The sequence below is a fragment of the Chaetura pelagica genome, unplaced genomic scaffold (genome assembly GCF_000747805.2).
Source record: "Chaetura pelagica isolate M959 unplaced genomic scaffold, ChaPel_1.0 scaffold2, whole genome shotgun sequence".
Lineage (NCBI taxonomy): Eukaryota > Metazoa > Chordata > Aves > Apodiformes > Apodidae > Chaetura > Chaetura pelagica.
Window position 1 is genome coordinate 3,722,633 of NW_009952796.1, and position 27,318 is coordinate 3,749,950.

Genomic DNA, 27,318 nt, shown 5'->3' on the forward strand with positions numbered 1-27,318 from the left:
TTGCTTACTCTGCTTTTCAGACTTGTTCTCTTTCTCTTTCTTCTTCTTATCTTTGTCATCAGTGCCACTAGCAGAAACTGGCTTATAGTCAACTCCTGCAACAGACTTATACTGGGCCTTCAACTGAAGAAGTTCCTTAACAGCTGCATCTATTTTCTCCTTGAAAAACAAAAAAAATAAAGAGAAACTTATACCAAAAATCACAGGAATAAAATGGTTCTATCAAAAAAAAAATTTTAAAAAATGGATCTGTGTGTGGCATTGTGGACACCACAGAGTGTTCAGGGAAAAATCTGCAAAAGCCAATACTTAACTTAAACGCATAAATATTGTAAGGATAGTATCTTGCAGAAACAATTTTTAAAGTACATTTCAAATCTCAGAATTCAAATGCTGCTTATTCTAAACGCACATTTCTAATTCCTGTAATCACTCTGAATTTAAAAGAGATTTTTAGATTTAAACATATACATGACATGTTTATATTACAGCACATTTTTACCTTTTCGGCTTTTTCTGATTTCAATTTCCTAACTTCATCTCCTTGAAGAGCTACTTTGCTAAACAAGGCTTTAGCTTCAGCTGTATCTGGACCACTGGGTATTGTGTTTGATGCCTGAGGCAAAGCACTTTGAGTTACTGGTGGATTTCCTGGCTTGTAGTCCTGCCCAGTCTTTTCCTTATAGTCAGCTTTTAGAGAAAGAAGGAGTTTTACTGCTTTGTCTATTTCATCCTATATGGAAGACAAATATCAAGATGTACTGGTGAGAATTAAAGAGAAAACTGACAAGCAGAATTGATTTTCAGGCTAAGAAAACAAAATTTCCAAGTTCTTCCTCAAGCAACCTAAGTATGTCTGAGAGTTGTCACACTGTATCAGAATATTCCCCTAGCCCACCTGGACAGCTATAACCTGTTAATAATGGCAACACTACACCTTCTACACTGAAAAACACAATACACTGTTTTAGAAAAGGCCTTTAAAAAAAAAAACAAAAACACACCACAAGAGCCAAACAAAACAAAACAAAAAAACCCAAACCCCAAAAACAAACAAAAAACCAACCAACAAAAAACCAACCAAAAATACAAAAAAAACCCCAGCAACGCAACACCAAAACAAATTCTGCAAGATAGAAATATAGGTGGAAAAAATCAGCAGCTCCTGAAAACATACAGGCCTATCTCTTGTTCTTTTCCACAACTATCACCAAACTTGTCAAGTTTTGAAAGTCTTGCTATTGTTGCAGCACACTAGATAGTTTTATCTTCACTTGTCCCAAATGCAGCAAGAAAAAGTAAAATACATTTAAAACTTCTGCAAGGTTGACAACTGCCATGCTTGTGCCTATTCATCTAGACATCTAGTCTGGATTCTAGATTCTAATCTGGATTCTAGATTCTAGTCTAGATTCATCTAGTCTGACTTTCTACACCAGTTGAATTTAGAATGTACATCTCAGAACTGAAGAAAATACCCAGCATCAGAGCAGCCTTGTTGTGAGACCATGCAAGTTTGATGGCTAAACTAAGACCAGGATACAAAGGAGTTTGAGCATTACTTGGTGAAAGAAACCCCCCAAGTGGCAAAATGCGGTAAGTACAATTGCTTACTCTCTACTATTATACCTTGGAAGCTTTCTCTGCTTTGAGTCTGCGTACCACTTCCCCTTGTTCAGCTACATTATCATAAAGAGCTTTGCCATCCACTAAGCTACAGGATGCCAAGTTACTGCAGCATACAGAAGACAGAAGTGTAGCAGAGGGTATACAAGGAGGAGCTGAAGGTGGATTTCCAGGCTTGTACTCTTGACCTGTGTTTTGTTTATTTTCGGCTTTTAGATTTAAAAGAATTTTCACAGCCTCATCTATTTGTTCCTGAAGCAAGAAAGGAAAAACACCAGTTGCAGATAAAGACAGAAATAACAGATGCAACACAGTAGCTAAGATAACATAACCTTTACTTGAATTGCACTAAAATAGCTATTGTAATAACACATCTAGAGCTAACTTGTTAGTCTAAGTTATTGTTACTGAGTTCTGTGATAAAACATTTTAGCCAGATTACCTATGACTTGCACATCAAAAGACTGAGTCAGGTAGAATATGGAAAGGCTGATTTCTGTGCCATTAAAGCTCCCCTTTTAGGCAGCATAGTTCCCTCCAGTTTCAGCAGGCCATAACTTTGTACACTGGAGAATGGCAGCAAATACTCAAGACTCTGAATTAAGAACGGTTCTCAGGCCACTATCAAATTACTACCAAATCTATTATCGACATTCTAGCTTTCAAGCTACAGCCTTTTTTTCAAGTTACTGCCTATATTCTCTCTATCTTGTGTCACTAGAAAAAGGAACTTGTTTATTTTCCAGGATCTCCTGGAACTCACGAAGTCAGTCATATCACCAGCTTAAGAGAATTTGGGAAAGCACTCAATGGAATTTGAAAGTACTTGCTTATACTTTGTTCCTCAAGTTTCACGAAACCTGTAATCAAGCTTTAGTCTAAAATGAAAACATTGTGCCTCTCAAAGGTAGAACAGGAAAGGCTAATACACCTTTGAAGCTTTCTCCGACTTAAGTTTGCGGACCACTTCGCCATGTTCAGCTACTTTGTTGTATAGAGATTTACTGTCTACTGGACATGAGGATGGAAGAGTAGAAACAGGAGAAGACTGAGGAAGGACAAAGTCCACAGGTGGGCTCCCTGGTTTGTACTCTTGGCCTGTCTGTTGTTTATATTCTGCCTTTAGGGATAAAAGGACTTCCACAGCAGCACCTATCTCATCCTGAAAGAGAAAGGAAGGAGCAGAAAAAGGAAGGAAAAAAGAGAGACATAAGACTCTGAAGTGCACCTTAAAGTACTTTCACAAAAAGACCTACAGTTTATGCACACCTATTCAATTTTCTGATCTATTTAGTGGAGTTGTTCAGGTAAGTTTTCTCTAGTGCTTTCCTACCTTAAGAAAGTACCTCCTGTTAAGGCATTTACAACCTTAACAGTCCTAAATAAAATTATACCAATTAATTAGTTTAGACCTTCCCATTTAATTTTATGGTGCCAAGACACTATTATGAACAGTATTTCACCACCAGGTAAAGTGTGTTATTTCCATTTTCTTGCTCTGCATTAGAAAGAACAGAAAGAAAACAGCTACTAAGTAGCTATGCTTTCTATGTTCAGCTCCAAACAGGAAAAGGTTTCAAAATATCTATTTATTTGGATCTTTACTTTCTTTTTTCCTTTCTGCATGGTGTTTTGGTTTTGTTTTAAAGGTCTAAATAGTGAGTTGATCCTATGAAGTTGCATAATTAGATCATGTTTTGTCAAATAAATACTGCAGGACATTTCAACCCCAAGGATCAGATTTGGATACTCAATCAACTCATACTGTGGGGTGAATCCTGTTGACATTTCAGAAGAGCTGTCTAAGAAACACCGGAATTTACTTGCATCTTAATGAATAGTAACACAAACTTTGTCATACATATCTAGCTAAAAGGTAAGTATGGAAAATATAAGTCTTGACAGAATAAAGCCCAGACCATATGATGATGATCACTATAATCGACAGTATCCATTTACTTCCACAGACAGAGGACAATGACCTATGCAAACCCAAACAAAAAAAAAACTAATTTCATCAGCCACCTTAGATGCTTTCTCAGCTTTTAGTTTTCGGACCACTTCTCCTTGCTCTGCCACTTTATCATACAGAGCTTTACTGTCCAGGGTACCAGAGGTCTCAAGCTTTGAAGACAGTTGAGTGGCAGATACTGGAGGTTTTCCAGGCTTATACTCCTGGCCTGTCTTCTCTTTGTATTCCGCTTTCAAGGCCAGCAACTGTTTCACAGCTTTATCAATATCTTCCTTTGCTGCCTTCTTAGCTTTCAAGTCACGAACTATGTCACCCTGTGCAGATACTCTGTTGTAAATGACCAGGTGATCTTCAGATACAGTACAGGTTGAAGTGGATTTATCACCAACAAGTGGAGCAGATTTTCCTTTTACAGCTGTACTAGCCTTAAAAATAATAATTTAAAACATATTAAAATATTCAGCATGATAATCTGTACAGTAATATATTTTACGACACTTTTATATAACACAACTTTACCTCTTTCTTTGCAGTTTCGGCTTTTGTCTTCTCTTTTGACCCAGATGTTGGCATTTCCTTCGTGTGTCCATCAGGGATGTAAATCAAAATACATGGGGCATCTTTACAGCTGTAAGGACTACAGAATGACATATAGAAAACACAATAATAAAGAAAATACAAGATACATATGAAATTATCATTGTAACAAATCTACTTTTCTACAAGATGCTTGGGCACAACTGCAAGTTTAGCTTTGAACACAATATAGTTACCCAAATTTACTCAACTGGGGATCTACACTGATTCCTGTGTTACATACAAGTTGTCTGCATAATGTAACGCTGAAAGGCACTGTAACTTAGAAGTTTGATAGCTTGCTAAAGAACTGTAACAATCAAATAGTATGTGTGCACCTGAATTGGGCAAATGCCTGATTTATTCTTGTGGGAAACAGCCCCACATAAAACTAAATAATGTAACATTGTCCCTCAATATATATATTTAAAATCACGAGGAAACCACGACCTCTTTACTAAATCCATGTTAGCTGGACTGCACCAGAAGTGCTTGGTTTAGAGCTTGTATTAGGAATGTATCAGCTAAAAGCCATGCCAGTCCACACAATATTTCACAGTAAAGTCATGGCAAAGGGGAAATATCTGCAGGCAACATTACTCTTGCCAATCCACCTGAAAACATTAAAACACAGAAAGCTAATGCAACTTCTGTCAGGTCTACTTAGGCCATTCTCAGGTAGCTTACCTCACTGGCTCATAGGGTTGATCACAAATAAAGAATCCTCTCCTCTGAAGTTGTATGATGTCCCCTTTTTTTAACTCCTTAAGGCAAGGATCACCTAACATCAGCTCTTCTTGCTGTAAGTGTTAAAAGAAATTAGTCCAAATCTAGCAAAGCACAAGAAATAGTAAGAAATGCAGTAGAGCTGTAGAAAAATGAGTGATTTTCTGATTTTGGAAGTATTGAAATGTTAATAAATTCCAGCAAGAGCAGAACAAGCACTAGCAAGAAGATGCCATATCCTAAGAATGTATCAAGACAAAAACTCAAAACTGTTGGTACCAGATGTGTAAAAGCCAGGTAACATGTGAGAAAAAAGCATGAGTCAACTTTTAATTTTGAATATTATAGGATATTAAATGAAAACATGGAAACTAGATGCACCAGCACATGATTTACTTTGACAAATCAAATTTTTAAATTAAAAAAAAAAAGAGTGACTAGAAATAAAGATGGGGGAAAAAAAAACAACATAAAAACCCCACAAAAACAAACGTCAACCCAAAATTAAACTTTAGAGAATAAAGGGGATAAGAAGATAACTTGCCTTGCTATTTCGGTTTATATATTGCTTGAAATCTTCGTCTTTACCTAGAACTGGCTTAGTGATCAGATGGTCATAATTAACACAGACACTTGGGATGAGTGGTGCACGTGGAGTTTCTGCTAACCAAGTGATCTTAGTCGTTTTTTTGAAGTCCTTATTCTCTAAGTTCAACTTAGCATCAATGGACACGATTTTTCCACTTGAATTTCTACAGAAAAACAAAAATGATAAAAGTGAAGCTTGAATGGTTAGTTCCATTTTGATAGTACAGACCACCAACAGATTAACTGAAAAACAACTGTTCAGAGTTCAATTTTGAAGTGTGGGAGATGAAGGAAATAAAGAGTAAATTCACTCCCGTAATTTTGTCTTCTTAAATATCAAGACACATTGAAGGACACGGGGAAAAAAAAATCCCTACATATTTATGTCCTCTAGCTCAGCTCACCCCATTCTGCCACTGTCTCAACATAATCATTTAATAAATACTATGATTACATTAATGGTCTTCTTTCCCACCTCAGCAGTTCTGCAAATGACACTGTGAAAGGTTTAGGTTTTTAGTATGCAAATAGTATTCGTTAGAGGGTCAAAGTTCTAATTCCAGGTGGGTTTATTCCTCTGGAAAAGCTCTTTCACAGTAGAGATAATACCAGAGGAATATGGAGAACACTGGATAAGAGGGACATGCAATATCAGAACTGATGGGCGATTTCAGACCTGAATCTACAGTCAAACATGCTCTATGCTAAAATGCATTTTTGTGGCCTATTTCAGAGTAGGTACTATATATGAATAATAAAATGGACAAACATGGACAACCATTAATATTTTACTATCACAAGCTACCTATTAAAAATACCAACATAAAGCTGAAAGGCAAAAAATAATTTTATCTCCCAGTAAACAGGTTACCTGTTTAATTTGGTGATGATAATATTGCCCCAATTTATGAATGTAACCACCTCTCCCTCTGTCAAGGTCTCTGCATCTGCACCCTCAATCAGGACTCTGGAGCTGTACCACACAGGTTTCAACCCAACATCAGCATTCTGTGAATAATGATTTTTATGTCAAAGGAGAGACTGTTATTCCATAACCTGAATAAAGTTAATGCAGTGCCAAAACACTGCTTATTTATGATATAAGACAGATAAAGATAGAAGATGAACAATAAGAGAAATGCAAAGCTATAGTATTCTTCCACAGTTCTCTTGGGTTTCTCATTCACAAGTGTGCATGCATTCCTCTGGCAGTACACTCAAAAGATCCTCTCTTCTATCAAATACTAGCTCCAATACAACTGATAGCATATCCTGTTTCCTTAAGGTCCATACACCTTTAAAAGCTTACAGGTAAAAACTAAATTAAGTTTGTCTCAAGTTTCCATTTTGCTATGCACATTCCCTTCAAAAATAACTTCATAACCCTCATTTTAGCTTTTCAGTATAGTTAATATAGAAAAAAATAAAGAGCTTCTCTCAACTCCACAGATTTTTAAAGATGGAAGTTGGAAAAACTTCACTTATAGCACAAAAATTAATCAGCTTTAAACCATCTCAAAAATTGAAATTATTTTTTTTTGTATTTTAATTATTTTTTTTTAAAGGCAGACAGCTGGGAGTTTAGACTTTTTCAACTCATGAGTTTGCAATTTGTTTCTTCTGGTCAGTACTTATTTCATTATGTATTGGAGGCAGCATTTTTAATATCAAGGTTTTAATACACTGGCTTGCATCTGACCAAACTTCAGACTTCCTAACTCTTAAAAAGCCACCATTCTCACCTACTTCTGCTCAAAGCTGTTTCCTTGTTTATCTGCCTTAGGGAAGAGGGCAAACTAAATGTTCACCTCTCAGTTACAGAAAATGGCTACAGGAACACTCAGAGCAACAAAAGAAAAATTATTAAATTAAGGAAAACTTCAACAATATTCACTTGTTTCTCAGTATACCTATGATTTCTAAGGAATGCTTTCAGTGAAGCTTAAATAGAATTTGACATGCCACAATCAAAGGAAAGCATCTCTCCTAATTGTAGTGCTAAAAATAACTGTACCAGTAACACACTCCCCTTCTTAAGGGATGTTAGTCTGTTTACTGGATAGTAACAGTATCGCCTTAGCAAGTTCTAAACTTTTGATAATATTTCCTGTCTGAATCTAAAAGTAATATTAAAAAATCCAGAGATTGGTAGAATTAGTAGGTTAATATAACACTTCTCTACATAAGTCTAGTTTTCTAAACTATTTTTAAAAGATCTCCTGCATTCCTCATTCTTACGGATAAGCAGTATCTACTGTATTATACCCATAAAGTTGGAATAAAAGATTGTATTTAAAATTCTCTGTGAAAGTTAGTATCAAACAATAATAAAAACAGTCTGAGCATCACTCCATCCTTATAACATCTCATCTCCTCTGAAAACTCCCAAAGAGGCCTTTCAATGCACTGCCTAAACACACTCTACACATTTACAAAAGCAGTTTCCTACATCTTAACAGAGCAAACACTTCCAGTAGTTTCTCAGTTTTTTACAATTCTGGAAAAAAAAAAAGTACACCTTGGTTTTATCTCATGCTGCCTGAGCAAGTTAAAATCAGAACTCTCCTTATTGATTGCAGCAAGTGAAGGCACTTCCAAGCTTACTGATCTTCAATGCAAGAATATTAAGAGAGTAAAGTGAGAACCTTTGGATGTTTAGCCATTTCTTTCATCTCCTCTTGAGCTTCTGGAATATTTACTGGGACCACTGCATCTTTCAGCAAAGCAGTGTACCGAGGTGCTACTGGATCTATAACCTAGAGAACACAAATTAGGTAGATGATGAACACATGACATTGACAGAGAAATATGATGTTGTATAAAACAAAAACCACCAAGAAGGAATATGAATAGGTATTCTTCATGTTACTGCATTTTTGTGTGCTTGCTTTATGTTATTTCAATTCAAAACTCTAGAAGGGAAAAGTGAGAAAACAGTGGTAATACTTCACTATTTCCCATCTTTACTGAAATACTTGGAGTACAAACTATGAACTGGGTACTACTGACACTGAAAGTAACCAAAATTATGAGCTAATACCTCACATAGCAAGATGTATTCTGATACAATTTTACTATGCACATTGGCTATTACATCTGGACCACTTTATCCCTAGGCAGTTGAATTTAAAGTGTTAATTTATCAGTGCAGTTCATTTTTTTTCCAGCAGCACAAGATCTGACCCCATACTCATTTTCCAGGTCAATACTCCAGCAGAATCAGGGACAGACCTAGCTATAGAGGAAGCACCAATGAAGTCTGCAATTTTAATGCAGACACATTAGATACTATAATAAGGCAACACCATGACATTGACTTCATCAGGATTTCTACAACATGATTTTGGCAAGAAAAAGCTACAATGTCTCCCTGCATTTTTATTGTCCATTTTCAAACTCAACTAACAGATTTTCACAGCATTTTTCATAGCCAAAATACTGATTTGACAAACTGTTCAGAGGCACTTAAAAACATAATTCAAGTAAAACAGTTGTCCAGGTCCAAAACAAATAAATATACCAGTTTAACTGGAAACTTAAAAAAAGGAAAACACCTGTTTTTATTAACATATAGTAACTTTTTTCCCCTTAGTCTATTCCTGCTCAAGTGAAAAACTACAAACCAGTTTTAGAAAAAACTATTTAGCATCTAATTAATGGACATTAGCAAATAAGGTGATACGATTATATGGTTTTAAGAAGTCGCACATTTCTAAGTTCATAATCCCTGAAGTCAGACTCCTAAATGCTAGGCACACCCTTTAAAAAAGAATTTGTGTTTTTATCTCAAAATATATGCTTATTATGTGATTTAATGTCATAATTTTGATAGTTAAATTACTCCATTTTACCATGTTCTTACCACACTCATTATTTTACTCATTAAAACTCACAATCCTTCCTCATGGTAAAACGTCAGTAGCATAACTACAGGATAATACATAAAATAAGAGTTCTCATACTGATTAAGTCATAGAGCTCAGAATTACCTGCGTGTAACAAACAGTTTTTGCTTATATTGCAGATTGAAAACTATCTGCACAGACACATTTAAATAAAATTGGCTAATAAATATAGTGGTGTCCAAGGAGTCGAGCCAGAGGTCTAAGAAACTGAATTTAAAAGCCAATTAAAAATGAGCCCTGACAGTCCACTGTGGATTTTTCCCCAAAATCCAATTCTTAGGCATAAATATATTTATGCAGCAACAGAAAGAACCAATTCATAAACCTTCGTGTATGTAGCAGGCCAAATGCAAAATACATGAAGAAATACAAGACACATGCCAGACAAGCAAAAACTACTTAAATGAACAGATCTGGGTACTATCTAAGCAAAACCAAGCAGGAATCCCAATGCAAAATAACAGGTGTTTCCACAATCACACAAAATATGCAATCAGCATTGTAACAATTCGCCTTATTATAGTGTCCAAGCATCCGCTGCCAAAAAAGCCACTAACCATGTCAAGATGCAATATTCCTTATTTGACATTCAGTCAGAAACATCAGCAGTGCTGCCTTGATCTATGTAGGCAGTATACCCAGTGTGTTACTCCTTTTGCCTCTTTGGAAAAGAGGCCAATGTGAACCAAATTGGATAAGATTTGTGTTGATGTCACCAAACAAGCCAAACCGGGAACCGGCAGCCTTTTAAAACTAGGAATAATGCATTTTCGGTGGGTTTGTAGAGCTCCTGTTATATAAGCAAATGTGACTGTGCTATGAAGCTGCAAAATGATAGCTTATGCTATGTATGCTTACAGCACTGTAAGCTATATGCTAAGGTAAAAAGCATTAAGTAATACCTTCTTACAGATAGCTCGCAGCTTGAAAGCAGAAAAATGAAATGCAGTTTTCATATCAGACTTTACAGCAAATATCATTATCTTTCCCCATACAACTAAGTAAGGCAACTAGGTATTGGTATAGGAGAATCAATAGGATTAGTGCTAGTTCAGGTTAGAAAGGAGGGGACATTCCATTTTCCTGAAAATGTGCCAAATGATGCAACATATTGCAACTGCTACTTCTTGTGATAAGCACTCCAATGAACACTGGATTCTCTACATATCCCAGAAAGAGGACTGCAGGAGTAGCATCAGAATCAAGTAAGCACATACCTTTTTGTTAAAGGACCAAATTTTATCCCACTCCATATTCACAACAGATCGAGAGGAGCCCTGGGGGAAAAAAGCACATTAATATAAATATTCTAGCCATTAGACTAATTTAAAACAAAGTCCTTTAAAAACTACAAACTCTCTACTCTTTAGATTAATCAAAACAGCTTATAGGGGCATCCTAAGCCTGCAAAATAAACACTTTAAAGTAAGAAAACTGCTATCCATTTTGCCAGAACCTGCTAACATGTGTCAATGCTTTTGAAGCAGTGCACATGAAAGGAGCAAACCTTCAAAAGAAACCTCCCAGTGGCAAGTACTGCAACTGAAGCTTCACAAAAGCTTGTCCTTGCCAAGTGAGATTCAAAGAATCAGGAGAGAAGAAAACACCTACCTGAGCAGCAATAAACTGTTTAAGCCCTTCAACTGTCATGCCTCTTCTGAGGACACCACGCACTGTGGGAAATCGTGGGTCATCCCTAGTAGAAAGAGATGTTTCATCAGTATCACACACTAAGTTCCATCTATTAGTCAGACCGATCAAAACCTTTATTAATACTGCCACACATGAAAGGCTCAGCTTCAATGTATTTTGCGTGTGTGAATTAAGAGCTAGATAAGACAACTCCACTAAAAAGACTAAAGGTCTGACCCATATAAATGTACGATGCAGATTTCCTACTTCAGCCCAGGGAGGGAAGCCATCTCTTGGTGAAGTATCTCTTCACCTGTAACTATGGAATCTTAAGTCCCTCAAAAACTGGCTAGGCAAAAGTATTTTCCCTATTGCATTACTTCCTTTTCAATGGCACCTCAATAATGGAACCTGAAACAACAGGGCTTCATTCTTTCCCACTCAAGAGAAAACAGAATGAGACCAGTGTCTCAAACTTTGCTTAGGACCTAACGGGGAGGCCTACGGAAGGAGAGATCATGATAAGACCAGCTACACCTCTAGGAAAAAAAATAATTAAAAAAAAACAAAAATTACTCTAGCAGAATGGCTCCATGCATAAGATAGGAATCGAAGTTTCCAATAAAACTGAAAAATAAAAACTAACAAAGAAAGCATACTTTGCACGCCTAAGCAAGACAAGCAGGCAGTTTAAGCACTTGTGTAAAATGATACTCTCATAGGCTGAGCACAGAATCACCTAAAAACAGCCCAGGAAAAACACTACAGTTTTCTGAGTTAGCATTATCCATCACTGGACTTCTGTACTATGAGGAAAGTACTTCAGATCCTGTGCTCCCACAGCCAGCTAGTTCTATGGGAACAAAAAAGGAGCTTCCCTAGGCTCTGAACTGCTTTCAGAAGTATAATGGCACAGCTCACCCTTTCTAGGAAAATACTTAGACTACTAGGCCACCAAGCACCAAGCACTGTCTGTAGAAATCCAGTTAACATGAAAAAAAGAACAGAAAGAAGACGGGGAGGGCAGGTCGGAGAGAAATAGGATTGATTTAACTAGATGGATAGCACCAGAAGCTCTTATTTCCAGCTCCTTTCTGGCATGGCTCTGGAATGTATCTGATGACTCAGAGTGGAAAATTTGTAATTAGCACCCATAGCAAGAGTCAGAGTCCAAAAATAAGCTACCTCATGTTTAGTATGGGATATGAATACATACGTATCCAGTTACTATAGAATAGTAAACAGACACATTTTATGTGCAGAAGCCACTGTAATTAATTTATGTTCTTAAATACTCTTTAAATCTTCATTCATGCTGCTCTGATGCCTAAGCACTGTCCAAAACAAAGGATGCATGCATCAGTAATGAGTATCTGAAGGAACAACGCTGAACTACAAGTATGTGACATACCATCCATCCACGAGCCCTTCATTGACAAACCACGTAAGCTTTCTCTTCGACAGCACAGTGTTGTTGAGGTTTAGCCGGCTATACTCCCATATATAGGGTTTCCTTATGCCCAGTGCCTCAATGATCCAGTAGAATTGTTCATCCCTGTCATGGTATTCAGTTGTTCTCAATGCATGTGTGACACCTTCAATACTGTCAACAATGGGGCAGGCAAAGTCATATGTGGGATAAACCCTGAGAATAAAGACCTTCAGTTAGCACGGCAGAAAACCACAACATTTTTTCTCACATATGAGCATTTAACTTAAGAATAATTTATATTTATATTTTTATAATATTTATAATCTATCATCCTGAAAACTTTCAGATTAAGACAGCATATATACAACAACTTGTCCATAAATATCCTGAGGGCAATACATTTCTAAAACAAAGAAAGTCATCAAGAAATTGACTGATCATAGCCTTAATATTCAAGACAAAAAAATCCTATACCACTACTGCTCTTTTCAACCACATAAAATGCCGATTTACAGAGTTTCTTTTCCTTAAACATAAAAAAAAAACCCTTGGGTTGACTGAATAATGAGCAAAGGCTTCATGTTTAAAAACAAACCCCTACCCATAGAAATAGCTTTACTATTATACAAACATTTAATCAATGTTTCCAAAAACGGAGTTGTATAGCTGGAAACATTGGTTTCAAATAAGCACTGAACCATAGCCTGGAACAATTGGGAAGGCTTACTTCAATGCACAATGTAGTAACTCTTCATTGTAGAGAAACACAGCAATTACTGTGAAAATGGAAGCAGCTACTCAGGTCAGTAGATCAAGAACGTTTTGCAGAAATTTATAATTGTACCAATGCAAAATTGCCATAGTTCTCTTTAAGCTTCAAGAGCTAAAGCAAACAGTTTTGCTGTCCAAGATACAGCCACTAAGTCTTAATTCATGTTTTGACTCCAAGCTCTTCACTGACATACAATGGGCCAAAACTGAAAAAATATTCACTGATGACCATGATGACCAGGTCACAGGTTTTAAAAGTAATCTGCAGAAGTTTCAGAAAGTCAAGACTCTATATATTCTGACTGAAAAATGCTAGCAGGCTCCAAGTATTAGAAGTTTACTAGGGAATGGAAAATACCCGGAAAAGTGCAAAAATCACAGGCCACACAGAGAGGAAGTAAACATACTTGTACGTATTTCCAGTTCGTGGGTGAGGCTGGTTTTTACACCGATAAAGAGTTGGATCCCTCATACATCCATTGTTACTACTCATATCTATTTTTGCTCGTAGGCAACAAGTTTGCCCATATTCTGTTCCCTTTTTCATTTCTTCCCACATCTGCAGATTCTTATTAACACCTAAAAAAAATGAAAATAAATAATATTCCAAGGTATTACAAAGTTGATACAGACACACGCTTTATTTCCACAGTAACAAAACACAGCAATATCCCCCTTGTTAGATACTGAAATTAATTTTCACACATTTTACATTATTCATTTTTTAGAAGTGGTAAAGAATGGTGATGAATTCATACCTACACAAGTTCACTGCACCTGCCTAAATGTACGCTTATTGCAGCCTTGCAGAACAGAGCATGAAACACTTCCATGCTCCTATAAGGACCTCAGAGACATGCAAGCAGTCATTTCATCCATCTTTGTTAAAAAAAAATAAAATTCAAGTTTTGATGCCAAATAAAGAGATAAGCAAGAAAGACAGAAGCTTAAAATATCTTACAGTTATTTCTGTGTTTAGATTCCACTCTTTGCTCACGCTCTGCTTTCATTTGTTCTGCAGGAGTATCATCCACATATGCCTTCCCTTCTTGAATAAGCTTTTCAGCATATTTCATTATTGTTTCAAAGTGATCTGAAGTATACGTAAATTGATCTGGTTTGATATGCAGCATTGCAACATCTTCAAGAATAACCTGCAAATTGTGAAATTGTATACTGTAATATTCAGGAAAGCTAGTTGTCTTAAACCTCTATCCTCTTTGTGCCAGATATGTCCAGGAAGGATAAGCCACAAAAAATAATATGACATGCATGAAAGAAAAGAGAAGCAGGCACTTATCCTTTAATTCACAGCCTAAAATTATATCAGATCAGACTTCAAAACAACTCCAAAAAAAGACAAAGAAAGGACATGAAAGCTGAAACAAATTACTTATTACGAACTAAGCAGTATTTATACAATGGAAACAACAGTGTATTGAAAGAGTTGCATATCTACATACAGCAAAATAAACACTGGAGAAAGGGAAGAAATAAGCTACCAGTAAAAGGTCTTCAAGCCTTTTAGGGTAAAGATGACAGAATTTTTTTCCAAGCATTAGTCTTAAGTGTAATACTGCTACCACAAACATCTGGTGCGAAATCAGTCTACAGGAGCTGATCTGCATATCATTTACCTTTGAATTAGCTATACAGTAAATGGATTTCCCTGCTCTCATTTCATACCTTTTCAAAGTCTTCTTTCTCTTTTTCTGGATTTGTGTCATCAAATCTCATAATAAGTTTTCCTTTAAAATTAACTTGGTAGTGCTGATTTAGCAGGGCAGCTTTGGCATGACCAATATGCAGATATCTAAAAAGGAAATAAAAACGAAATATATGCAACTCTTTTTTTTTGTGAGGGAAGAAGAAAACAGAAAGCAATACACAAGTCTTAACAACAAAAACCAACCCAGGACACTCGTGGATATACTATATATTTATTAAAGTAGGTTTTATTTTTTTTCTACCATAAATTTAGTAGTTAACTGTTAAAAATATCTGAATCTGTAAATTAGAGTGTCACTATGGATATAAAGATAGGACTGCAATTATCTTCAGTTTTGCAGACTAATTTAAACCATCTGTTGATGATACTCAGTAGTAGCCACCAGATAATCTGAACCTACCACATTCAGAAGAATGTCCCCAAAGAACAGCCTTTTAAGTAAAACACCAGACATAAGACACTACAGGTTACTAAAGTAATGTGAGAACAACGTATGTTACACACATACATGCACATAATACAAAGCTCATGATATTTGAGCAACAGTTTATACTGGACAAATAGAGTAAGAAACACTAGTACAGAAGCCATATGCTGCTGAATAGCCAACTTAATGTAGAAAAGCAATCATGGAAATGTTACAGCTCATGGGGCAATTCTAAAAAGAAACAGAAAGTTAAAAGCTAGCTGAAAATTTTATTTATTAAATTGACTCATGACATCTCTAATGCATGGTCTTTAAGGAGTTTGTGTTTTGGGACTAAATACAGTCTGAACCCCTGGGCCAAAGGCCCTGGTAACACATTTGGTGTCAAGCTTCCTGGAGGGAGGTTAATACATACATCTTTTCCTTCTCAAATCTAAAATTTTTCCCTTCTCAAATCTTGAGAAGCACTGAGATTTTTCACCCAACTCATAAAGATTGTATTTACACATCACAGTTCCTGTCAGTGCACATGCCTCCATTATTCATGCAAATGAGGTTCTTCTGTATCTTGTCATCCCACTGCTGAGGAGCACCATGTCACATGCTGGCAACTAAGCTCCCTATTCCAGGTGCAGGCACCAGTGCAATGAGGATGGGAGAAATCAACAAGCAGTTCTAACATAAATTTGGACAAAAGCTTTAAATGCTCTTTGGCTTAAAACTCTTGTCTGATAAGCTGATTAACATCCTCAATAAAGTGCTTTTTTTTTTTCTTAAAAAAAAATGCAAATAGAGCCTTCTGAAAGTATTTATGTTTCTTACCCACTTGCTTCAGGAGGAAACCTCACAATGACCCTTCCCATCTCTGCACCAGGAAGTTCAACAAACTTGCCAACATCAGCTTTCTTTTCTGTTGCCTTAAAAATTAACAGAGATACAATCATAGATCACATTAGCTGTATAATCCCATATAAAACTCTGGGTAACAGCTTCTGCTCCAAGGTCTCCTTTCAAACCAGACAACAAACAGCTTCCATATTTGACTCCAAATTCACCTCTTTACAACTTTCACATTACTTGAAGTACAATAAAACAAGATGAATTCTGGAATTCAAAGTTATTGTATCTTCAAATTTGCCCCCGGGCTGAAAAGTCCCATCGAGCCTTCTGAAAGTATTTATGTTTCTTACCCACTTGCTTCAGGAGGAAACCTCACAATGACCCTTCCCATCTCTGCACCAGGAAGTTCAACAAACTTGCCAACATCAGCTTTCTTTTCTGTTGCCTTAAAAATTAACAGAGATACAATCATAGATCACATTAGCTGTATAATCCCATATAAAACTCTGGGTAACAGCTTCTGCTCCAAGGTCTCCTTTCAAACCAGACAACAAACAGCTTCCATATTTGACTCCAAATTCACCTCTTTACAACTTTCACATTACTTGAAGTACAATAAAACAAGATGAATTCTGGAATTCAAAGTTATTGTATCTTCAAATTTGACCCCGGGCTGAAAAGTCCCATCGAACTGTTTGATTTATTCCACACAAGAGTTGCTAGCCAAGCTTTTTGTATTTTAGTGTTCTTAACCTGAATGTGATTAACAAGTTCAAACAACCAAAGACTGCAATCTTTGCAGCTCTATCAGGATCTCAAAACCCTCTTTGGAGAAAGCAAACAATATATCCAAAGAGCAGTGCTGACTAAGAAATGTCATTTTTATATTATTCCCTTTCAGCACTGGACTACATCACTCAGCCCTTTCTAAATATGAAAGTGACAGCTTTATTTTTAACCAAGCGCTTACAAAAATTAAATATATGGTACAACTTATTCCTTTTAACTCTCTAACTTAAAAAAATAATAATTAAAAATTATCTTACCACGCATTTACACTAATAATTCTAATCTCTCCAGAGGATCCAAGTAAGTCTTACCATTTTAACCTTTGGTGTACCAGAAGCCCACTTGGCACCTACTGACTGAAAAGCATGCTGCACCTCAAGAAAGCCATACCATCGCTTTGTATGGACAGGGGCCTTGTTTTGCTGTAATTGCTCTTGCCATGTGTTATTATCTGTAAAAAAAAACAAATAATTTTTCAAGCTATTCAATTATTAAAATGGAATTATTACCAACAGCAATTTTTAAGACTAAAACAATATTATGATTTTTAAAAAACTACTTTTGCTCTCTTCTGAAAAGACATTTAGCCAGAGGGACAGACATAAGTCATCCTAAAGCAAATTGAATAAACAAGCTCTCTTCAAACCCAAAATAGACTGAATTCTTTCCTGCATCCATCAAAAAGGAAGGGGGGGGTGTGACTGAGGAACATAAATTTTTCATTGTATCACCCACCTCAAAATTAGTAACTTTTGTTTCAAGACAGAAATATAGGATATTCCTCTAGTGTGTGTACTACATCTGATGTTTTCTAATCCTTATTAGAAGTGAAACGTATCAACAGTACCCTTTATTTTTGAGGGGCTGTGTTCCCACAATCTACTTTTCAAGGAACTCATCTTCACTAGAAAAATGTTGATGAGGAAAGTAGAAAAATTATGAAAGAAATATACTCTTTTCAGATTTCTTTTAAGAGCAGCAACTTTGAATAAATTTAGAAAGACTTGAGTCTTTAATCTTGAATATGTATTTTACTTGTAAGATCAATTTGGTCATATTGAATAGTAGATTGACACCTATCAACTTCAGACATACATCTAAGACAATTTAAAAAAAAACACTGTAAAAACAGTTAATCAAAGCTTATTTTAACCTCTGAAGGGTATTTAATAGGGTAATATATATATCTTTTAATAAATCAAGCTAAGCACCCAATAAATTTACTAAGATGATGTAATTGAAAAGTTTGGGCATCAAATTTTACACTGTATTTCAAAACAGTGTAATATTTCAGTATTTAATGAAAAATTTTGGGCCACAGCAAACTTTTATATATCTAGGAAACAGGCACTAAAAAGACACTCATAATTAACACAAAGTAAGTCTAAAAAATCCTATCTGTTGTTACATCCTATAAATTTCCAAATATAAACATAATTTTTAAAAATTCTAGGGTTTCCTAAGCTGTACTGTTCCCATCACTAGCAATGTACAGGGCAAAGCAGTATGCACAACAGCATGCAGTCTCTACTAGCATCCACAGAGAAGGAAATTTGAGGGCTCCTGGTACAAACTGATGGCAAGCCAATGAAAGTAGAAACATATCTTGATACCTTTTAGTACAGCCCAGACACACAAGTCTGCAAGACTCAGAGAGTTTCCAACCAGGTACGTCCTCAGAGACAGACAGTGATTGAGCTCTTGGACTGCTGAAAGAAACTGGCTGGCAGTAGATAATTTTGTAGCACTAAACTCCAGCCAATGGTCAATCTAGTTTCAAGAGACAGAAGACAGACAGTGTTACTAAAAAAATTAGGAAGAATCTTGTTAAAAATCTGGAGTAATACACAATCCATTTAATAGCTGAACAGAAAATATTAACTGGAACATTAGCAATACATATATTGGACAGTAAATCACAATATAAGCTCAAAGAGCAATTAAAATAAAATACATTCACCCAGAACTATGCCAAATTATTAAATCTAAGTGCTTCCTTCAGGATGTAGTCAAACTGTTGAAATCCTGACTTTACTGAAGGTGTTCTCATTGGTAAAAATAATCAGCAGTTCTTAGATATTTATCACATATAGTGTATAATAACCCTCATTATCCTTCATCTATTCAGATAGCACAACTGAGACTATTTTATCTTCCTGGTGCTGCTACTGGACAAGCATGCTATTTTTTCCCCATCCTTACTTCCTCTGCGTTACCTCCTTTAAGATTTGAAGTAATCAAACCCCTTCCCATCTCATTTCCTTCCCCTATCTCCTGCAAAACAGTTTCCACCTATAAAGGATATCTATCTTGGTACATTAAAAAGTAGTAAATAATTAAATAAATAGGAATCAGGCCCTTGGTTAATAATACAGCCCTGCCTATAAACCAAATCACACAACCCTGCAAGAGACTGTCTTTTCTACTCTGTCCCTATTTCATGTGCAAGTGTTCTGTAAACTGCACCAGGAATCCTTCCAATATTTCAAAAGCCAATCCAAAGCCAACGTGGCAGGCACAGATGTAATTGCAGCACCACAGAATTCAGTTCAGTCATTTGCAGTTACACTGCAAAATACTTGCATGACAAATTCAGCTGCCACTGTATTTCTGAGAAGTACAACTTTATTTTTGAAAGATGCAGAAGTGAAAAGTATTTTGTCAGAAAAAAACTAAACTTGAGAATGTGTTTGCAAAGGTCTCAGGGCTTAACTTAAAAACAAGGCCTTTGTTCAGAAAATTAAACAGCCACAGGATAACCTACAACTTCCTAAATTCCTTATGAGCAATATACTAAGGCAACACTTGCCTTAAGTTCTGCTATAGGGGCTGAAAAATTATTAGTACTAGCTGCAAGTAGTTGTAGAAAAGAGTTGAATCAAGTCCTTCACTTCCCTCCTCAAATTTCAGAGGAATTAAATTTCAATTTATCTGTTAGTTTCAGCTACCAACATAAAATTCAGCATATGGCTATTCTGAGCTAGACTCAGGAAGAACTCCCTCTCATTTTCTATCACACCCACAGTTTCTAATAACTTTTATTAATCTGTGTAAGGACCAAAGACCAAAAAGTCCTCTCTTTGCCACAAAAATTCTGGTGCCCTCATGGAAGCGCAAGGGAAACGTTACAGAATACAGGACGTTGCATGAGGGAACAGTTCATCTATGTGGCAACGTCATGCCACATTTCACTGACTGAAATCAGAATCAGGGTTTTGTCCATCATACAGAGTAAATACTAATTCTGCATTAAAATGTCCTACAGTGTTCCTTGATGTTACAAGCATTACAAGGTAGCAACTGATGGAAACAGAACTGCAAAAAGTTAAGAAGAGCAAAGTGCAGGTACCACTTCCCAAACAGAATTGTATTAGTGAACTGTCAGATTAGGAGATGCTGTTGCAAGAGTGGGAAAAGGTAACCATTTCAGAGCTCAGATTTATCACTCTTCTTTATAAGGAGCAGGATTAAGAAAACAAAACCCTCAGCATCCCACACAATTGAAACCTCAGTCTAACAACAAAATGCATAAAAAAAGACAAAGTCTAAAAACAAAAATCCAAAAACTTTCATCACATGCCAGACAAAGAAAAGGAAAAAAAAAGGCATGATTCCTTCTCACCTCAGTGTGTTCCAACAGATTTGAACCATACAACCCAGCAGAAACAGCAACTCTAGCCAGATAACGAGCAATTGAATTCACATCAGTAAAGGAAACATGCCTAAAAAAAGAAAGAGGCAAGATAAAGGTATACTAAGTGTCGCAAAAGACATTTTGTTTACACTTATGTGGGGAAGAAAAGAACAGCTTCCCACACTAAGTAATTACTACCTCTGGTTCAATTTCAATTGTACATGCATGGTCAGACCATGTAAATCAAACATGAGGTAATTTCTGGGTGAAGCAACAGGTACCAGATCACAAGAATAAAAAGAAATATCTAGCAAAAGAATACATCAGTCCTTTTTTTTCCATCACTGGATGGAACAATAAGCTTCTAAGCATGAAAAAAAAATAAAAAAATTGTTTGGACAGACAGAAATTAACAAAATAAAACTTTAATTATGCTTTCAAATAACAAAACTCTCTCTCCACAACTGACAGAATGTGTAGGTTTAACCTGGGCTACATATCTTCCAGAATATAAGGAACAAAATCAACCATTTGTTGTCTTTTCATACAAGAAGGATAACTTTGAAGGATTCCTAGAGAATCTACAGAGGAATCATGAAGTCTCCACTGTGGTTTTAAGGGCTAGCATCAGAGGAAAAAAACCTGTTCATTCATTACTCACTTTTCTCAGTTTACACTTCAGAGAGGCTGTGTCGAACAAACTTGGCTGCCTGAGTTCCTGTTTTGTGCCCAGTTTTCTCCAGATAAAAGACTAATTTGAGATTGCTTTTCCTATTCTGCTGTTGAAAATTCTCGATAGATCTGGAGATTAAAACTTCTCCCAAGAGCATCTTTCTGTGTTTTAAGTTACAAATGACAGAACATGAGGAAATGGCTTTAAGTTGTGCCAGGGGAGGTTTAGACTGAATATTAGGCAAAATGTCTTTACTGAAAGGGCTGTCAGGCACTAGAACAGGCTACCCAGGGAAGTGGTGGAGTCACCATCCCTGGAGGTATTTACAAGATGCACAGATGTGGTGTTTACTTGTAAGTGTGCTGGGTTAATTGTTGGACTTGATGATCTTCAAGGTCTTTTCCAACTAAAATTATTCTATGGTTCTATCTCCCTTTTCTACCTCACATACAGTATTACAAAGTGCTGCATTCTGTCAGAAATCTAGCTTTGAATTAATCTAAAATAAATGTGAACATGTTCATTAATATTTACAAGAGAGCTTTGGAAGAAAGATACATCACAATCATCTGGTCTCCAGATAATACTCATCTCCACAGCCCTACATCAGTGTAGATTACAAAATCAGAGCTCCAATTGCTTCTGAGAAAGCACTGACATCGAGAAAGAATTCCTGTAAGTGTTCTGTTCCACTCAGTTTAATGGACTGCATGCCACACTTGTTTGTTCAAAGTTTCATTTCTGTTCTGCCATTGTTCTGTGCCTCCTTTCACACTTACTTTATAAAATTAAAAGCATTTTTGATAGCCCTCTAAAAGCCTTGCAAAAATCAATGAAAGTTCTGAAAATGATACAGAAGGTTTCTTGATGTATCAAAAATTCTAATGAGTCCCATTTTTAGTACAATTGGATCAGCCAGTATCATCAGGTAAAGAGCCCGAAAACGTAAAGAACATCGTTAATTTGTAGGTTTTTTGCTTCTAGCTTTTCAAGCTTCTAGGATACAGTAAACAGAAGATCCTTAAAATATAGCTAAAAGCAAAAGCCACTGGAGGGCTTACCATATGTCCTATTATAATTTCATACTGCTATCAGATTTTAATAAAACTTTTTCAAGCTAAGAAAAAGAAAACATTTCTAATACATCTGCATCCACAGAAAGTCTGTGAAAGCTGTTTTTATTGTTTTCATTAGTTCATACTAAAATAAATACCCTTGACTAATTGAGCAAAACTGCATGTATGAAACATAACAATGTTACTCTGAGTAAAATCTTACTTGTGCTTAAAAAGCAGATGGGTTTTTTTACAAAAAAAATATTTACTTCCATCCAAACATAGCACTAATTGACCTCCTTTCTTTGAAAAAGTTAAAAACCTTTAAGGCTATTCTTAGCAACTGGTGCTTGCTAACTCCATGAACTAAGGAAGAGTAACCAGCGACAATGCAATGTTACAGGCAAGAAGTGTCTGTTGAAAGTGACATAAAATGCCACATAATTAAATACAAGGACAAATATTCAAGAAGCAGAAGTCAAAATGGGAGAAGAAACAAAGAGAATCTCCAATAGTAATAAATAATTATTTGAAAGAATTTGTAAAAAAAAAATCCAGAATGATTCTGTGCATACGTAGGTGTATCTAGCCTAAGAGCCATGTGCATGCTCACAACACCAAACAGAAAGCTGTACTGTGGCTTGTTATCTGTTAAGTTGCAGGTACACCAAAATACTTCGTAAAGCCATCAGCATTTAGCAGAGTGATTTCTTTATGAGCTTTACGACATGATGTTTTGAAGCTGAGGCTTCAAAAATAACCTTTAAAATAAATTCCAGCACCTCAAATTAGTGATAAAATTTTCAGAAAAACTAGCTGAGAGTTAAGTTTATCACCAGATTTTAACTACACTTCAAAATATAACTTAGAAAAATAGCAAATCAAATGTTCTCTCTTATTTAAGTCGAGTCATTAGAACTAATGCTTTTCTGAAAAAAAAAAATAATAATTTAAAAATCAAAGCCTGAAATATCCTAAGTGAATTTCAAGTCATGCCAAAATAAGATAGCTTCAGCAGAATTTATGCCATGAAATCCATTTACTGAAAGCATTAGGTGAGACACAAGTTTAGTTGATGCTTCTCAAGTTACAGATACACTTTTAACATACTTTAAAATAGAGAATCAATTTTTTAAATTATTGTACAACCAAGCAAGAGAAAATTAATGCAATATTGAGGTTTGGAATAAATTCTTACATACAATCCAATGCCAGAGATGAGATGACACTAACAAAAAAATTGCTTCTGATGGAATCATGAATTTAGAAGTTACCCACACATGGCCAAAGTGCAGAAGAAAAGCTGTGACTTTGTATTTCTGACATTTGCCATTACAACTAAAATGAGTGCTTCTGCAATGCAGTAGGAAGAAAACACAGTAATACACAACTATTCAATAGAATAAAACATTACTTCAATGCCAAGAATATATACTGATACTATTCCAAGATCATCACCACGTGTTACAAGAGTGTACATGTGCATGTATATCTTTTAGTATTTACAGACACACACACTGCCTAAAGTGAGAAAGGAAAATGAAACCAAAATCTGACTACTTCAGGGGAAAATTCATGCAACTCAAAAATATCCAATTAACTCCCTGTTATGTATGCTGTATCCCATACTGACATAACACACAGAGAAAATTATTAATGCTTTACCAAATGAGTCTCAATACAATCTGACACATTTCCCTTGCTTCAATTAAAAGTGGCAAATTCAATGCCACCATTAGGCACAGCAAAAGACAACATGTAAATCAGACACAGTAAGGGAAGAGCTCATATCTGAGCTGAAGTCTAACATTTTACACAGAAAGCAATATTTGCAACCAGTAAAACAGTCATTATGATTGAAGACTGTGAATTATCCTACGCTTTGATTTTTTGCAGAAATATGGATGTAGTGACAAGTGCTTTCCCTAAGGTTAGAAGACAGGTAATCCAGACAATGGAAAATCTCCATTGGTGTTAGTTTATGAGGAACAAGTCTAGATCTCTATAAAACAACAGCAAAACAGTTATTTTTAGAAGCATTCTACATACATGGAGGAATACCAGTTTATGATGAATTCATGGCTTCAACAGCATTTTCTACTAAAATAGCTCACATAACACAAGTTTCTCAGCAAGTCAATTATCAATAAATTTTTCCGTGTTCTTTCAAAAAAGTTTGATTTCAAAAATTACACTTACAACCACTAATTTCAAACTCATCATAGTCTTAATGTACTTTAACTTAGGACTGCAATGTTTATGGGTCAAAATACATTCCTTATTTTTAAATAAGGGACATCAGAGTCTTCCATTGATATGTCAGTGGTACTTAAGATACCAATCAGGATATCTCCTCCTCTTGATGTCCTGGTGTCTTACCTGATAAGAAATCTAAGATGACAATGCAGCTTCCAAAAAACCAAGAGCATTAGTCCCACATTTCTGATATATATACTACCCTACTCAGATCACAAAAGCCACCTTTGTGCCACAAACTTAAAAATATTTATGGCAGCACATGTTCACAAGGATAGACAATAGACTTCTACAAATATTTCCAAGATGCTTTCTACAAGATGCACATGGATACACTGGATAGTATGGCGTAGTTAACTAGCCCTTTTGTCAGGTAACATCATGCCTTCACTTATATGCAGGAGTGAGCCCATAGGATCATTGAATGCTAGGGGTTGGAAGGGAACTCAAGAGGAATAGCCCAAAATGATGCCACATAAATTAATGTCTTTAAATTAATTCCACTTCATTATGTATTAGTCCAAGGAATCTTGCATACTAATGTTGCCTAATATCAAATGCCCTCGCTTTTGATAATTCATGGCACCTCAAACAGGCAAATACCTAAACAATAAAGTGACTGGTACAGCGTGAATAATTAGACATACATGCATAAAAGTCAGAATACCAGAGCTCTTTCCACAAAGATCAAGTCTAGAATATATTCTAAATGTTTTGTGTGTGCTATAAAGAGATATCAGTAATGCAGTGATGAATAAAACTGTATTCTTCTCTTCCTCCTACCTGAAAAGGTTACTGTCAATGTTACAACCATGTGATTTTCAAAACTGCTGACCCAAAGCTAGAAGGAGAGATGCAAAGTCACTTACTCAGACACACGGAGGACGGTTTCTTTGCCTTCTTCCACTGAAATTTCAACATCATTCTTCACATGCTCCACTGTCAGCAGAGCTCCTTTAAAGAAAACAACAGAAAAAGAGACTGAACTTCCTTTCAGGAACAGTATCTTTCACAGTAGCAACAAAATAATTACATTTTCTTTCCAAATGGGAGGAGGAGATTGAACTGGCTCCTTCAAGTAAGACTGACCACCCAGAGAATAAATCAATGCTCATATGCAAGAGGCTTCTTAAATTTGGCAATCCTTAGAGCTTCAAATTGATAATTTCCAGCATACAGCAACCTGCAGTGAGCTCAGCAAGTGTCAGCAGCAGAACATTTTGTTTTGTTGCTACTGTGAAAAATACTGTTTATGAAAAGACTAGCTATTTAAAACCCAGAAACTCTTATCAGTGAAAAAGTGCACAAAATTTGCACAGGGTTTTCAGAGTAAGTAGTTCAACAATAACAGCACAGGATGACCTTTAGGAATATAAGAATTATTGAAGTTTTTAGTCTACATCATCCACTGGAATGCAGCTCTCTCCATATTAAAAGCAGCTTGATGCAAACGTGCTCTGATCTTAATACACTCTAGCAGGGCAGAAGCTCAAAGCACTGAGCTAACTTGGATATACTTCTGGCTTGGCTCTGGTCCAGACTCAGCCTGCTGAGCCTACGTGGAAGAGCTTGTGTTCTTTTGCTTTGCTCAGAACAAAGACAGCAAGCTTTTGAATAGGCAAATACTAAAGTGAAACTAGCCAAAAGACTATAGTCTGGGTCTTGAAATGGCATCTAACCTGTTACAGTCTTCATACAGTGCCATGGACTTTATCTTCCCTAGAACAATTCCCAGACTACCAAAGAAGATGTTGGTGTAAGCTATTAATACACTGGCCCATATACAAAGCACTGAAGCTAGGAATTCCCTAGCTCTCACCTCTGCTCAGCTGTAAACCCTTCTTGTGGCATTAAGCTTTTATCAGCAGTAAGTCAAGGTTCTTCTCCCCATCCCTCAGCCATCCATCTGTGAAAGTCAGGATGACAGCCCTTATGCAATATGCTTGTAAGACGTTTAAGTATGTTAATAACGTGCATGGAAACGCTTTGAAGATGACTAGTGTTGTGCACGCCAAGCTATGTAATTAATACTAATGACATTAAAGGCTACTACACTTTTCCCAGTGCACAGCCATGATGATAGTATGAAGTAGGAATGAGCAAGATGAGTGCACTCGCCTCCTTCATACAAATGTTTACTACAGAGTTTCATCTGTAATATGTACTATTTCTGACACAGTTATGCAATCTTCAGCTATCAAAAGGAAAAAAAACAAAAACCAACCTTCAGAGCCCCTGCCCCACGATAATCATAGCCCGGATTGTAACATACTCTCCTCTGGCAAATCAGTACAGACAGCTATCAGGAGAAATGCTATCTAAAATGTTTTTGTACGTTACATCAGTGGTCATGCTAGCTGTACTGAGCTCTGAAATGCATTCAGGAGTAACAGCGTGAAAGAGAATGTGATCATCTAACATGACGAATGGGGAAAAATGTATTTTTAATATTGTAATGAAATGGAACAATACACGTATAAACGGCTGCTTTCAGATTTCCGGGATTCCTGTTAAAAAGTATAACGAAGGAGGTTTTTCCTATTTCTAAAAGCAGAATGACACCAAACGATTCTGCAGCGCCAACTCCGAACCAGCTCCCCGGACCACCCGAATTCCAGGATCCAGCCCGGACACGGACAGAGACCCGCGGTGAGGCCGAGCCCGCGGACAAGCCGCCCGGAACCGCG

General features: G+C 36.2%; 2 protein-coding genes across 2 annotated transcripts in view; both read right to left on the minus strand.

Moving 5' to 3' along the window:
• EPRS (glutamyl-prolyl-tRNA synthetase) overlaps positions 1–17,359 on the minus strand; it is a 30,318-nt gene extending 12,959 nt beyond the window's left edge. The window contains exons 1-19 of the mRNA XM_009994752.1: positions 17,325–17,359; positions 16,207–16,301; positions 14,915–15,041; positions 14,190–14,382; positions 13,636–13,807; positions 12,437–12,670; positions 11,005–11,089; positions 10,611–10,670; positions 10,296–10,316; positions 8,134–8,244; positions 6,360–6,496; positions 5,445–5,652; positions 4,862–4,974; positions 4,118–4,235; positions 3,652–4,023; positions 2,558–2,788; positions 1,630–1,878; positions 503–733; positions 1–159 (exon numbers count right to left, since the gene is read on the minus strand). The exon at positions 1–159 is cut by the window's left edge and continues 71 nt beyond it. Coding sequence (XP_009993054.1) covers positions 1–159; positions 503–733; positions 1,630–1,878; positions 2,558–2,788; positions 3,652–4,023; positions 4,118–4,235; positions 4,862–4,974; positions 5,445–5,652; positions 6,360–6,496; positions 8,134–8,244; positions 10,296–10,316; positions 10,611–10,670; positions 11,005–11,089; positions 12,437–12,670; positions 13,636–13,807; positions 14,190–14,382; positions 14,915–15,041; positions 16,207–16,301; positions 17,325–17,327 — 2,919 coding nt within the window. The 5' untranslated portion in view covers positions 17,328–17,359. The remainder of the gene's footprint in view (positions 160–502; positions 734–1,629; positions 1,879–2,557; positions 2,789–3,651; positions 4,024–4,117; positions 4,236–4,861; positions 4,975–5,444; positions 5,653–6,359; positions 6,497–8,133; positions 8,245–10,295; positions 10,317–10,610; positions 10,671–11,004; positions 11,090–12,436; positions 12,671–13,635; positions 13,808–14,189; positions 14,383–14,914; positions 15,042–16,206; positions 16,302–17,324) is intronic.
• Positions 17,360–25,525: 8,166 nt separating this feature from the next.
• Positions 25,526–27,318, minus strand: part of BPNT1 (3'(2'), 5'-bisphosphate nucleotidase 1) — a 16,808-nt gene continuing 15,015 nt past the window's right edge. Inside the window, exon 9 of the mRNA XM_009994749.1 lies at positions 25,526–25,585. The gene's annotated coding sequence lies outside the window, so the exon portion shown is untranslated. The remainder of the gene's footprint in view (positions 25,586–27,318) is intronic.